General features: G+C 42.7%; 1 protein-coding gene across 4 annotated transcripts; it reads right to left on the minus strand.

Annotated features, from left to right (window-relative positions):
- Positions 2,243-12,713, minus strand: LOC109832700. Of its 4 annotated transcripts, none has more exons than XR_002244891.1 (3): positions 12,156-12,713; positions 3,249-3,411; positions 2,243-2,513 (listed from the first exon to the last, which is right to left on the minus strand). XR_002244891.1 is itself a non-coding variant. In XM_020400099.1 (3 exons), exons 1-3 carry the CDS (start codon positions 12,493-12,495, stop codon positions 2,469-2,471), a joined length of 555 nt encoding a protein of 184 aa, XP_020255688.1. In that variant the 5' UTR covers positions 12,496-12,713; the 3' UTR covers positions 2,243-2,468. The 4 variants fall into 4 exon arrangements, 3 of the variants coding, with proteins under 3 accessions (XP_020255688.1, XP_020255689.1, XP_020255690.1); XM_020400099.1 differs by having other exon boundaries at positions 12,149-12,713; XM_020400101.1 differs by lacking the exons at positions 2,243-2,513; positions 3,249-3,411 and adding exons at positions 10,921-11,018; positions 11,105-11,168 and having other exon boundaries at positions 12,149-12,713.

The following is a 15,315-nucleotide window of genomic DNA, read 5'->3' on the forward strand; positions in this document are numbered from 1 at the left end:
AAAGAAAAATACCTCTAAATTGTGAGTATATAAGAGGAAAGAGAAAATAAACTATAAAAGTATGCATCTCTTCTTTCCTCCTCTCAAACCAAACATGTTCCAGTGGGTTTGGGTAGAGAATAGAGTAGGGGACGGGATAATTAAATTTTACCCAAGAGGAGGGAAGTGGGAGGACCGGAGTGTGATCTAACTGATTGTGTTTGGATAGATAACTAAGGGATGGGGAGGGAGGGAGGGTGATAGAACTAATTTGTATTTGTTTAAAGTAAAAATAGAAAGAGAATGGAGCAATTTATTTAAAATTCAACCCCTTCCTTCATAATCCGCCCACCTTAGAAGGGTTTAAAAAGTGAGAAAATTTGCTTCCTTTTAACTCTCCAAATTCTTCCCTTCTCTTACTGAAAAATGTAGACAAACACATTTTTTTTAAGTTGGTTAACATAGTAACATCCTAACTCCTCCCCTCCCTCTTGAAAAAAAATCTACCTAAACTGACCAAAAATCTTAATGGAACGTCCATTCCTCCCCTGACCTTACCTTCCCTCCTCAAACATTTATCAAACCAAGCCACATATAAATTCAATCTACCAATACATATGTTTATGTTGTACATGAAAACATAAAGTTATATCTCACTAGTAGAAAACTGAGTATTGGCGACGGATTTAAAATCCGTCGCCAATACAAACATTGGCGACGGAACATTGGCGACGGGATTGTTCCCGTCGCCAATGTTTGTATTAGCGACGGATTTCAATCCGTCGCCAATGTTTTCCGTCGCCCATAACCTTTGGCGACGGGATAACATTGGCGACGGATAGAATCCGTCGCCAATACTTATTGGCGACGGAACATTGGTGACGGATCAATTACGTCGTCAATACGTATTGGCGACGCATCATTTCCGTCGCCAATACTTATTGGCGACGGATAGAATCTGTCGCTAATAAGTATTGGCGACGGATGTGATCCGTCATCATGTTTGTCGGGCAATGACTGTATCTGGGCGACAGATTTCGATCCGTCGGGCCAATACACATTGGCGCGACGAAGATCCGATCCGTCTCCAATAAGTATTGGCGACGGATTCTATCCGTCGCTAATGTTCCGTCGCCAATACTTATTAGCGACAGATTCTATTCATCGCCAATAAGTATTGACGACGAAAATGATGCGTCGCCAATACGTATTGGCGACGGAATAGATACGTCACCAATGTTCCGTCGCCAATACTTATTGGCGACGGATCGAATCTGTCGCCAATAAGTATTGGCGACGGATGTCGATCCGTCGTCAATACACATTGGTGACGAATTCAATCCGTCGCCAATAAGTATTGGCGACGGATTCGAGTCGTCGCCAATGTTCCGTCGCCAATACTTATTGGCGACGGATTCGAATACGTCGCCAATACTTATTGGCGACGGATTCGAATACGTCGCCAATACTTATTGGCGACAAATCAAATCTGTCACCAATGTCTGTCGCCATCGTAAAAAATTAACATTAGTGATTTATTATCCCATTGTTAATGAGTGGCCCCACAAAAAATTAAGAATTATTTTAATTTAGTCCCTCAAATCTATAATATTTTAAATATAGTCCAATACTATTTTGTTCCACGCAGGTAGATGATAGCTTGAGAGCTGAGGACATGGAAGTCTACTATGATCCAGGACAGTTGTTTGGTGGCCTTTTCAAGGGCCCCCTGCCACAAGTAAAAAAATAAGGTATCCTAGACGGAAAATTTCGTCTAGGATACTCAGAATTCCGTCTAAGATGTGTATTTTAGACGGAATTCCGTCTAGAATACGCGTCTAGGAAGTTTCCGTCTAGGATGTATTCTAGACGAAAATTCCGTCTAGAATACATCCTAGACGGAATATTCTAGCTGGAATTCAAAACCGTCTAGAATACATCCTAGACGAAATATTCTAGACGAAAATTCCGTCTAGAATACTTCATCCTATCCGGAAAAATTTTCCGTCTAGGATGAGTATTCTAGACGAAAATTTCCGTCTAGGATAATCATCCTAGACGGAAGGATGTTTTTTAATTTTTCTAAATTTTTTTAAAAAAAAAAGCTATCCTAGACGGAATTTGAGCATCCTAGATAAAATTTCCGTCTAGAATGCTATGCTACAGTATTTTTTTTTTAAGAATCTGCTTTGGGTGCATGTACACAATGTTAAACAACACTAAATTATATTCATATATAACACAATCTAATTATATTCCAATATCAAATCTAATTATATTCTAATAATACATTCACCAAAATACTGAAAAAAAATTGTTTACAAACTTTTACATCAATTATTTACACGAATTCACATAGGATTTTCCCTTCGCAATCAACTCATCATCATCACCACTCTTCTTATTAAGCCCAAGCCTATTCTTCCTTGCCTCTTCCTCTTTAACATCTTCCTCGCCTTTGTCAGAATGATTGCATGTATCTTCGCTTTTCACCTTCTTGGAACGATTCCCTTCAGCCCCACCATCATGCATGCCTTTACCATCGATATTATCATTCAAAAACAAAGATATATTATCATTCAAAATCAAAGATAAATAAATCCAAGACTGGAAATGCCATGAACCACATGCCTTAAAATTTGTGATGCCACTCATGTCAAAGGAAGATGAACAATCTGATTATTGTAGGACATGTGAATCATCATGATTAACTGACATTTTAATAAAACAGATGCATGCCAGCAAAACAACAACAAAAAAGTACTCAATAGAAGCATCTTGTTTAGAATTAGTATGAAATGTGAGCAATAACGTTAAATACACAACCCAACCAAAAGCTTACAGGTCTAAGCAATGGATATATCAGCACCTTGATGTCCATTCAATGTGTCATTTGGCTTCTAAGCTCGCCTTGTCCCATGTCAAAACTCATTCTGACTCCTAATAATTTGGGTTGGGAAAAACTGTATATGATTCAATTTTAACTGGAATATTCCGTCTAGAATATTCCGTTTAGGATATGAGAATTTTTACTAGTGCGACTATGTCATTAATTTTCTCTTGCATACGCCAATTTAATTACAAGTAACATCAACAGAAAGGAACTTTAAAATCAGTGACATTGCTAATCAAGGCATAAATCTTGTAAGCTATTTGTGAAGCCTACCAAGACAGCTTTTGATATGTTGGCACTTCAATGTTTTCAGTTACATGTTAGTATGAAGTTTGGCTCCAAGTGCATGTCAGAGCTTTTAAAATCTGAAGCATACCTGAATTATAGGATCCAGTAAAGCAGTAATCACAGGATCAAAGTCAGGCTTCTTCCTAGATGCAGGAACCATCATGCCATCATAGGTATCAATAAGCTCAAGCAGCAAAGAAACACCTTCCCTTACTGCTGATTGTTTGCGGGGAAAGTTGTTGTATTCATTGCTGTATTCATTACAACTTCAGTCGTTACAATGAAACAAAAAGATGGCATTTTTATAAGACTCTTACACAATGAAAACAAAAAAAAGTACAACTCTCTTCAAACAAACGCAGAGATCGTTTATCGGTCTTCTGCTTGCGTGGGTCTTTTGCCTGTGACGGGGACGTCAGTATCCGTGGACCACCTGGCACTCAGATCTGTTCCGGCGTGAGATCTAGAAGCCTGAATCGTCTATCTCGGCTAAAACGAGATATCAGCTCTTCTTAGTGATTACCGGCGAAGGGTAATACTAAGGAAAAAGGGGGGGAACGGGTGATGAAGGCTCTGATGAAGACCTCTCCTCTCCTTGTTGAAGCGCTCGACCACTCTTCACTGCAGCAGGGCTTCGCCAATCTTCTCCAAAAATCCTCTCCCCGCCAAAAGTGAGGGCTAAGGGCACTATTTATAGGCAATGGGGGCACCTAGGGTGCCTAGACACCCCTGGGGTGGCACTATTTATAGGCAATGGGGGCACCTAGGGTGCCTAGACACCCCTGGGGTGTCTCCACAAATCCGAGGGGTGTCTCCACAAATCCGAGACACCCCTGGGTTGTCTCCACAAATCCGAGACACCCTAGGGTGTCTCGGAAATTCCGAGACACCTTGGGGTGTCTCGGATTTTCCGAGACACCCCTAGGGTGTCTCGGAATTTCCGAGACACCCCTGAGATGTCTCGGAATTTCTGAGACACCCCTGGGGGTGTTTTGGAACTCCTGAGATGTCCGTTAAGGTGCATTCGATTGTTTTCGCCGTAAATTCTTCGTTCGAACTCGGATTTGAGTGATTCCAAGTGCGTTGGAAGCTTGACGAAGAGTTCTATCTGCTTCAATGGTTGGATTATCTGTGGAATGAACGAGACTCGAAGGACGTTGTTCTCTTTGTGAACATCGCCGGGTTCCCGATTAGCCCGTGCCTTTGTTATCCCGAAATCCTATCAGCTCACGTAGTTCGTCGATTCACTTCAATCGTTCATCGACATCAATCGAACTCCCGTGAATCGGATCGTGACGTTCATCGTCGCTCTTTAACACTGAACCGTTCGTGGAGACCTATAGGCAATTTTCGATGCCTACAAATACCCCCTCAAAAGCGTTCCGGACTCGTTTCTTTTATAGAAGAGGCTGGAATACTTTGGACATGATTGGTCTAGCCTTCAGTCGACGTAAGGACCTGTAGTTAGCTTCAACTCTTGGCTCCTTCGATTTTCGGTCTATTCGATGCTTTGACGAATAGCCGAAGTTCTTTCGGCGCTGCGTTTATCGCTTGGCCGTCGTCGGAGTCTCGAGTCTGCAGCTGATGAATTGAGTTTGGCTCGTGTCATTGAGTTGACCTTGAACTACCTCCGTCACATTGTGTTGACTTAGGGTTTCAGATCATCGTGTGTTGACTTTTTGTCGCAACGCGTTGACTGGCGTTGACCTAGGGTTACGCGTTGACCGGCGTTGACCCTAGGGTTTTGAATCGTCGAACGTTGATTAGTGTGGATTTTGAATCCTCGATAGTTCTTTCATTGCAACGCATTGATAGGCGTTGACCTAGGGTCACGCGTTGTCCGACGTTGACCTTAGGGTTTTGAACGTCGTACGTTGACTTTTTGATCGCAGCGCGTTGACTGGCGTTGACCTAAGGTTACGCGTTGACCGGCGTCCACCCTAGGGTTTCGAATTGTCGAACGTTGACTTTTGTCGCAACGCGTTGCTTGGCGTTGACCTGGGGTTACGGGTGACCGGGGTTGACCCTTAGGGTTTCGAATCGTCGAACGTTGATTTGTGTTGCAACGCGTTGACTGGCGTTGACCTAGGGTTACGCGTTGATCGGCGCTGACCCTTAGGGTTTCGAATCGCCATTAACACAGTTTATACTCGTACGTTTGCTGGAGTATACACAGTTTAAGCTCTTAAGGTATTGGAGCAGGGCGGTCCCGAATGTTGGGGCTGCAGGACCAACTGTTAAAGCTAATTCATCTGTATGTGTGGATTTTATCCTGAATTTGTTGGATGCTCAAGTCACGGGACCAACTAATGAAGCTGATGCGTCAGTGACCCTCGCATTTATAGGATTTTTGGCAAACCCTCAGCCATCAACGGGTTTGATGAGCCTTTACCGACTACCGTTTGAGTCGGGCTAGTATGCGGATTGTTGACGTTAAGCTAAGAGAGTTAACGCTCTTAGTGCTACGATATTGAATACGTAGACTTCGTCTTTCTCCTATGAAAAGACTAAACAGCAACGTGTATGAGACGTTGACTTAGGATTTTTGGCAAATCCTCAGCCTTCAACGGATTTGACGTGCTCTTACCGACTACCGTTTGAATCGGGCTAGCATGCAGATTGTTTAGATCCGTTCTGCACATAACGTTATGCTAAAAAAGTTAACTCTTTTAGTGCTACGATATTGAATACGTAGACTTCGTCTTTCTCACGGGAATAGACTACCCGGCGACACGTGTTAGGTGTTGACTTTAGGATTTTTTGGCTAATCCCCAGCCTTCAACGGATTTGATTAGCCTTTACCGACTACCGTTTGAGTCGGGTTAGCATGCGGATTGTCTCAATCCGTTCCGCATGTAACGTTGTGCTAAGAGAGTGAATTCTCTTAGACTTTGTGCTATGATGTTGAATACATAGGCTTCGCCTTTGTTACGGGAATAAGCTACCCGACAACACGTGTTAGGTGTTGACTCATCCCTTCTTAGGCTTCGGGATGAAATTCCCCAGACTGGAATTCTGGTGTCTTCTTCAATCGGTAAAAGACTAAACCAGCAACACGTGTTAGGCGTAGGCTTATCTCTATTTAGGAGTCGAGATAAAATTCCCCGTGCACCAAATGCCCGGACTGGAAGTTGAGAATTGTGTCTTTCCTAAGAGCAAAGACAGACTGAGAAACGGGAGAGGAAGAATTTTATATTCTATCTCCCGGTGCTGAAGAGGAAGAATTTTATATTCTATCTTCAGCTGGAAAGGAAACTCGAGGTGGGATTTCCATCCCCAGAATCCGGAAGGATGAAACTAAGAGTGGGATCTCCACTCCGAGAATCGGAAAAATTCGGATAACCCTAACTGTCGGAAGGTTTGATTACCCGATTTGGAAGTGGACCTCTCGTTCATTGGGGGAATCGAGAGGGGATTTTGGCTTTGGCCCTAACTTTTATAGGTTTGACCAGAAAGCAAAGAAAGTGGAATACGGGTAGCAAAGACAGTGCCAACTCGCATTATCACTCACAGGGAGACTTTAATGCTAGGTGATTATGACCTAACATGTTGAGTCTGAGAAATACCAATGACTGGCAGATGGAAATGTTGGTGGATCCACTGTCGTTTAATTTGATCAGCGGATGGTTTGGTGAGGAAAGATTAACCTATCAGATGATTAGATCTCATCTCATAAAAATAACTCATAAGAGTTAGAGAATTTTGATGAAAATAAGAAGAAACATTCTGACCTTCAGAGTTCGAATGTAGATTTCTTATTCGTCAATTCCACAATGACTGGGTTATCCCTAAGAATACCCATGTGATATTCTTCCGGGAACTTCCCGATGCATTGGATTATCCACCCCCAGCTTCTCTCTTGGAACTGGGTTTGACTTTGTTATCTGACCGGGTTATCCTTAAGAATATTAGCGTAATATCCTCCAGGAACTTCCCGTCAATGGTAGGAAATAGTTTAGACTCATATACCTATTGGAGTATCAGGGAACAGTTTAACCTCATATACCGATTGGAGGGTTAAGAAACAGTTTATACTCGTATACTCTTTGGAGTGTCAGGGAGCAGTTTAACCTCTTATACCGGTCGGAGGATTGAGAAGCAGTTTATACTCGTATACTCTTCGGAGTGTTACCGTTCTCAAATGGCTTACCCTAGCGTTATGACGCCGGCTTCAACCAATGTTTGGATGCTATTCTTTAAAGTAAAGCAAGCCTTGGTGGGATGAAGGATCCTCCTGTGGTACGCGCAGTACTTCGGATCCGCAGTATCGTCAGCTTTCCCCTGATTCGTGATGGGTGGCAGCTTGATCTTGTTGTTTTCAAGAAGGGTCTCGAAGATGGCTGGAACGTCTTCGTCTTTGAATGAGTACTCTTTTTGGAGCCTCGGATCCGAATCCTTCTGTTGTCTTCGGAACTGCTGTTGTGACGTTTGATTAACGTCAATAACTGTTGCAGGTGCGTCCCCTTCATCATGAGGTACGAGACTCGAATTCAAAGGGTTAACCATCAGTTGGTTTCTCTCTACTTTCCTCCTTCCGAGGAAGCGTTCGGCCTGTTCTCCGCGTACCTTCAGCTCTCTCCAGGTATTGAGCGGCTCTACTCCCATAACGTCCAAGATGTTAATGGACAAATTGTTATGACAAGTCTGCAAGATGAATTCCTCTGTGACGGGATCCTTGCAGTTCATTGCCTGATTGCGGAAGCGTTTGATGAAGGTATCCACCGACTCTCCGTCTTTTTGTTTCTGATCGAAGAGTGTCCTGACCGACACTTCGGTGTCATCATCGAAGAAATGAGCGAGGAACATGCTTTCCAGGTCCTCCCAGCGGTTGATGCTTCCGGGCTTGAGGCGGCGGTACCAATCGAAGGCGGGCCCGCGAAGGGTGCCAACGAATGACCGAACCATCAAAGGCTCGTTGCCAGAGATCACCCCCAAGTGGGACTTGAAGTAGATTAGATGCTGAGTGGGCGAGCCCTTCCCGTCAAACGGCGTGAAGTTGATCAGGTTGAACTTCGCCGGATACGAGATCGAATCCCTGGTGGGTCCACCCCCAGTGTTGTTATTTTTAGTGGGGCCACCCCCAGTATTCTTGGGTGGTGCGTTGGCCATGACGATTTCGACCACCTCCGGCTCGCTGTTGACTGCAGCGTTCTGGGTGCGATGGTTGGACTCGACTAGCCTGTTCGACAGAGCTCGGATTCGTTGGTCGTGCATTTGTCTCATCTCTTGCATAGCCACTTCCATTTCAAACTTGAAGATTTCCTTCTGCTTAGTCAGGGCCTCTTCAATGATTTTGGCTATCTGATCTGTATTGACCATGAGCACTTCTCGAGCTTGCCCTATGCTAGACGTTGTATCGTCGGAGGCGAGTGCGGAATAAGAATCTGAGAGTTCATCATCGGAATGGACCTCTTCATGGATCCCCTGGTAGTCATTATATCCGACGGCTTCTAGCTGAAGCTGAGCTATTCCCGAATTGACTCTGCTTCCTGGAGAGAAATTAGGGTCGGAACCACTTGAAACAATTGGAGATCTTCCCTTGTTGACCATGTTGATGGTAACTTCTGGGAATTCATCATCTCGAGCAACCGATCTTCTTTGGTGGAAATGCCCTGATTTGGGCTTCGTCGTTCCATCGAAGATTCTCTCGAATATCGAGACCCTCTGCGGAGCGGTCTTGGGACAGCTACACGTTGATAATACTGCCCTGATAAATTTGGTACACGGACAGTGAGAGTCCGCTTCCCGGGTACTTCTCTTTCGAGATTCATTCGCACCCCCAGCCTGATAGTACAACTCATCGACGTTGCGGTCGGAGTAACCTATCGGCTGGTCCCATGGGTTCTCAGGTATAACGCGTTCGTCTGTCTGACGCATTTTCCTCTGAGTAAACATTGCCTTGTTGGCATCTACGGGAGTCACACGTTTGGAATCACACCTTTGTGAGGGTGAAACCTTAACGGGCTCCTGATTTTCTGCACGCATCGCCAAGCAGGTCGTTGCAGCACTCAATTTCTTAGGAGGTCGTGTACGACCCCCAGTCCGGATGTTGGCTCGAAGCTCCTTCAACGATCTGGGGCTTTCCTTAACAAGCGTTTTTCCTCGATTCTCGGGTAGAGCACCGATACGATTGTTCAAAGGATTCCTAAACTTGAGGAAATCTGCGCTGCGGCAGGGCTTTAACGGAGGGTCGGGATCTGAAGTTGACGAAGGCCGGAGAGCAACGTCGCCTGCTTTTGCCTTAGGCGCTGATTTGGCCTTTGGCACCCAAACTCGTTTAGATTTCGGCGATCCCTTAACTGCCTTTTCCCTTTGCGTTTCTTGTGCTTTTCGCATAAGGGTCCGGGCATGCGCACGCAAGGCGCGGCGCTTCTGGATTCGCTCCTCGAGAGTAGAACGAGTTCTTTTGACACGAACCCATTTGTTCGTTTCTGCTTTGGAGGAGGGGTTGGTTGTTCGCCGTTATTGCTCTTGGCGTTGTCTGGATTTTAGATCCACATTATAGCGGATCCCATCCATCGGCTCCAAAGCATTGGCCAGCTGACGAGCAAGGCGTTGACGCCGTCTTTGGCGTGCTCTCTTTGACAATGCTGGAGCGTCTTCAATAGCCATGTCCTCGGCGGAGGAGAAGTCCGGATCTGCGGTCTCGACCACGTTGGACGACGCGGGGACGTCACGTGGTGCAAGTGCAGAGGAGGCAACGGGGTCTTGGATCTTCGAGCCGAAGGTCCTGCAAACATTTCTGGAAGAGGTTACCTTTATGCGCCTGTTCGGAGAGGCGGATCTGGAGGAGGAGGAAGAGAGGCCTTCTTTGAACTGTTGTTGATCGAGCTCGTGTTCTTCATTCACCCCGATCTTGAGTGCTGGTTGCGTCACGACGGCGTCGGTTGCGATGCCGTTGGCTCCCACTGTGGTCGCCAGCTTGTTTGCGGAAAAAGTTGCTGTATTCATTGCTGCATTCATTACAACTTCAATCGTTACAATGAAATAAAAAGATAGCCTTTTTATAAGACCGGTACACAATGAAAACAAAATAGATACAACTCTTTTCAAACAAACGCAAGATCTGTTCATCATCTCTTGCTTGCGTGGGTCTTTTGCCTGTGACGGGGATGTTGATATCCGTGGACCACCGGGGCACTCAGATCTGGTCCGAGAAAATCGGGCAGAGTTTCGTCTATCCGCGGGGGATTTTAGAAACTCTGAACCTCGTCGATCCGCGTGGGATCTCAGAAGTGTAAAGCTTATGTCTCGGCTAAGACGAGGCACTAGCTCTCCTTTGTATCACTCGAAAATTCTGAGACACCTTGGGGTGTCTCGGAAATTTCCGAGACACCCCTAGGGTGTCTCGGAATTTCCGAGACACCCTAGGGTGTCTCGGAAATTCCGAGACACCTTGGGGTGTCTCGGATTTTCCGAGACACCCCTAGGGTGTCTCGGAATTTCTGAGACACCCCTGGGGGTGTTTTGGAACTCCTGAGACACCCGTTGAGGTGCATTCGATTGTTTTCGCCGTAAATTCTTCGTTCGAACTCGGATTTGAGTGATTCCAAGTGCGTTGGAAGCTTGACGAAGAGTTCTATCTGCTTCAATGGTTGGATTATCTGTGGAATGAACGAGACTCGAAGGACGTTGTTCTCTTTGTGAACATCGCCGGGTTCCCGATTAGCCCGTGCCTTTGTTATCCCGAAATCCTATCAGCTCACGTAGTTCGTCGATTCACTTCAATCGTTCATCGACATCAATCGAACTCCCGTGAATCGGATCGTGACGTTCATCGTCGCTCTTTAACACTGAACCGTTCGTGGAGACCTATAGGCAATTTTCGATGCCTACACTGATGGTGGGGATAAATCAACTTGAACCAAAGGATCAAGAAGTTAATTTCATTACAATGCAATTAAAATTAGGTTGAGATTCCAAGCACAAAACAAACAAGCAGACCTGATGGAGCCATCCTAACATATCTCCTACATAACGCAAGGGATCCTGATTGAGGCAATGTTGCCTGATAAAGTGCAGATTTTAAGTAAGACTAGATTCATATAATGGAAAGAAAACATATTTTACCAAATCTAATATATTTGATAAATTTAACGAATAATTTTTCAAAACAGGCCGATTTAGCTTTTTATTTTTCAAAATCGACCGTTTTTTTTTTATTTATCAAAATCATCCCCGGTTTTGTGATTAGCAGGTTAATCACTATTCTAAATAGTCGGGGTTGCCCCAACTATTTAGGAGGGTGTTAAACCCTAATTAAAGACCTTAAACCCTAAAAATTAATATCCTAATTAGTCGGGGTTGGCAACCCCGACTATTTAGGATAGTGATTAACCTGCTAATCACAAAACCGGGTCGATTTTGATAAATAAATAAATAAACGGTCGGTTTTGAAAAATAAAAAGCTAAATCGGCCTGTTTTGAAAAATTGTTCTAAATTTAACACATAAGCTAACAACTGGCAAATTTTAATTAAAAAGACATATCATTGAACACATAACATTACCTGTGAATGATGGCAACATTAATCTTCATAGCCTCTCCATAAACATTGACTAAGAAAAATGAACGACAATTACTCTTCTCTCAATTTCTTTTACATATCATTATTACTTAACTCGTTCTGAGTTTGGCCTTCATTAACAAATTTTGTCGACATTTCAACTTCCATAGGTACAATTACTTTCCACATCGGTTGTCATTTTGTCGCTAATTTAATGTGAACCGGAAAAAACACATCCCGACCCATGAAAAAATAGAGCTTTATGGCAAAAATAAGTTAAGCTTAGTTATTTTTTCTTCCTCCTTACTATTCAGTTTGCAACAGAGTCTGAACTCCTCTCATTCATGCTTAATGTTTTTCAGTATCCGCATCGTGAAAACCCTAGATATACTTAAAAATAAAAGAAGTATAACAATTACTAGAAAAATAAGAGGAAAACTCTAGTTTTACTTGCAACAAAAACTAAAGGATAGAAGAGTTACATTTCACCTGAAACCCCTAGATTCATCCGAATCTGCCGCAAAAAGAGAGAGAGAGAGAGAGAGAGAGAGAGAGAAACTACTGTGATTTCAAAACAATGGAGAAGGAGGAGGCAGGACGGGGTCCACTCCTGGATCATGAGAAGGACGGAGGAGGAGGAGGCCGAGGTTCGAGCGGAGGAGGCGAAGCTCTCACGGCCGGGGCTGAGGCCTAGGCTACGGAGGTAGAGGTAGGGGTTCGAGGAGGAGGATGCTTGGCGGCGGCGATTGTATTCGCGGAGGCGCTCTTCGGTGAAGGAGGTGGAGGCCGAGGGTTTTAGGGTAAGGGTTTTGGAGTTAGGGCTGGCCATCGTTGAGAGGGGAGTGAGGGAGGGGAGACATTGGAGGAGGTTTTGGAGAGAGTAGGGTTAGGGTTTTGATGGGAACAAGGAGAGAGGGCGAGCTTCACGATGGTGGATTGAGTTTGAATTTGGGGAAGAAGTTGAGCGAGGTGGGGATCAGGATTTTCTCTCAAAAGCGGGAGAGGGAGAGGGATTTGGAGATAGGGATTTGGGGCTGAAAGGGGGAATGGAAAAAATATGGTGGGAATTTTCAAATTTATTTTTAGGGGGGGGGGGGGAAATCATTTTAGACGGAAAATTCCGTCTAGATTGTAATTTTCCGTCTAAAATGTTTGGCCCATTTAAAAAAATAAAAAATAAAAGAACCGTCTAGGATGCTATCTAGACGGAAATTTTATTCTAGAATGTTTATTCTAGACGGAATATTCTAGACGGAAATTTTCCGTCTGGTTTAATATAAAACTAGACGGAAAAAAATCCGTCTAGAATATTCCGTCTAGGATATGAGAATTTTTACTAGTGTGCTCCCCTCTAGCGTCGTCGTCGAGGAGGCTGTAGCCGCAACTTTGTCGCTGTAGGCATGTCCCTTCTTTAGGGAGAAGTGATATATGCTTCCTGAATTTGAATTTGATTGTAGAACGAATCTATTAGTTTTCTCGTTAATAAATGAATGAAATTAGTGGAAATACCTCTTGCTTGTTCAAAAATTAGTAGAATTAATGAGCAATATAAGAGGGTGGTTTTCTAGTCATATTTTTATACTCTCAAGAAAACCAATCTAAAGATAACCACTAACAGGTAGAAAACTGAGCATTGACGACGGGGTATTGACGACAGATTTGAAATCCATCGCCAATACAAACATTTGCGATGGAAAGATACATATGTTATCAGATTCTTATGTTAAAATGTTTTTAATTAATTAGGAATTCTATGTTAGTTTTTAAATTTATTTATTTTTATTCTTTATGCTAGTAGATTCGATGAACTCCACTACTCTGGGCTTCATTTACGGATGGACTTGAGCCTGTAAACATCATTAATGAATCTGAGAGGAGATAAATTAGATTTAATCACTAAAAATCGGATGAAAATTGTTTGGATAGAGTTCTCTTGGAGTTTTTTATAAGGTTAAGAGGAGAAAGAGCCGTCAAAATTGAGTTTGAGCGAATATGATATAACAGGTCCTGTGTTCGAACTCTTGGATCGCCACTACTTTCTTTTTTTTTTGAAATTTTTACATATATACCCAAGCATTGTATATATTTGTAAATACCCCCCCAAAGCATCATTTTACTAATTTCCCCCTCTAAATTGTCTTTTCCATTTAAGCTAATGTCTCAAATTGATGATGCCAAATGAAAGCGAGCAAATCTCGGCTATTTTATCATAAGAAATAGCTAGCGTTATCCAGTCTATCGCCTAAGAATATGAAAGAAATGTACTTTAACATTAATAAAAGGAAACAGTAAAATATAAATTATAAATAATAACTTTTTTAGGTATCAAGTTGACATCAACCATTTTATTAATAACCAAAGTTGACTTAACATTCTGTCGATATCTTACATTCTATCTCTAATGCAGAACAACAAACAAAAGTAGAAGAATAAAGCAGAGAAGTGCATCTTTTTTCTAACTTAGGCATCAAGAAGAACATAAGCATTGTTTGCCACTCTCACTCATTGCTCTTAATTCCGTTGGCTCTTCATAATTGAGCCTCTTTTTTAGGAATCAATTTGAAACTCTTACTAAACCCTAATAACTTTGGGAATTACGAAAAACCTCAAACATTTTGATCTTTTTCACTTAACGGCACGTAATGACTACTTTGTAATGTTTTTTTTTTAGAAAAAAAAAGAATGGATTATCACAAAGATAATCCAGCCAGCTAAATTAGACTACTTTGTAATGTTTATGTGACAACCACTGTTTGAAAGCTTAAAATATGTGTCTAAGTCGTCGTGGGGATTATGTTAAAGAAAATCAGAACTTTTTGCTGGTTTTCTAAGGTTTCCAGCTTATTGGGTTAATTTTAGCGAATTTTTCTTTAAAATTAATTATTTTACTAGGTATATTAATCCCAACTTCCAATTGAAATTCATGGCTCGGCTTAAAAATTTCCACTGCAAGATTATACTCACATTATATAGCTCCAGATAAGTTTAACCTGTCGCACATCATTCACTGTAAACTATGGTTTCCCTTGTATTTATTTACAAATCACTAGATTTTTGTTAAGATAACAAAACATACGGCTCCGAATTTATCGACCACCCCAAATATCATTAACTGTAAAACTATGATTACCCTCGTGCGTGTGAATTATTCATGACTAATCACTAGATTTTCGTTAAGATAACAAAAAGATGACCCTGAAATCATTGACCGGGCCAAGTCGAAAAGCAATCCGAGCCGTGACGTGTCATCACAAATTAATTAGTTGTCCTTAACAATGGATCAGGAACTAATTAAGGGATCCGCGCGCCATTAAACATGTCTTTCCTTTTTCCGTGGGCTTCGCTAGTACTCATTACACCGTGATCTACATTAAAGCAGAGCTATGATTATTTCTCTTTCTTTATTAGTATATGAGGACGGTTAGGTCGATCGGTACCAGCCGTCTCTATCTTTCCGAGTTAAAAAAATGAAAGAAAAGAAAGAAAGAAATGCACCGGCCACCATGATCTTGACAAAAGCATAGATACATTTTCGCATAAATACATGCACATATACATGCATGTAGGCGTTTGAGAGCTCGTTCAATTACAACTCTTCCCCGCCCCGCTCCCTCCCTAAATTATTCAGCTACATGATGAATAGGAGTTT

The sequence above is a fragment of the Asparagus officinalis genome, chromosome 3 (assembly GCF_001876935.1).
Source record: "Asparagus officinalis chromosome 3, Aspof.V1, whole genome shotgun sequence".
Lineage (NCBI taxonomy): Eukaryota > Viridiplantae > Streptophyta > Magnoliopsida > Asparagales > Asparagaceae > Asparagus > Asparagus officinalis.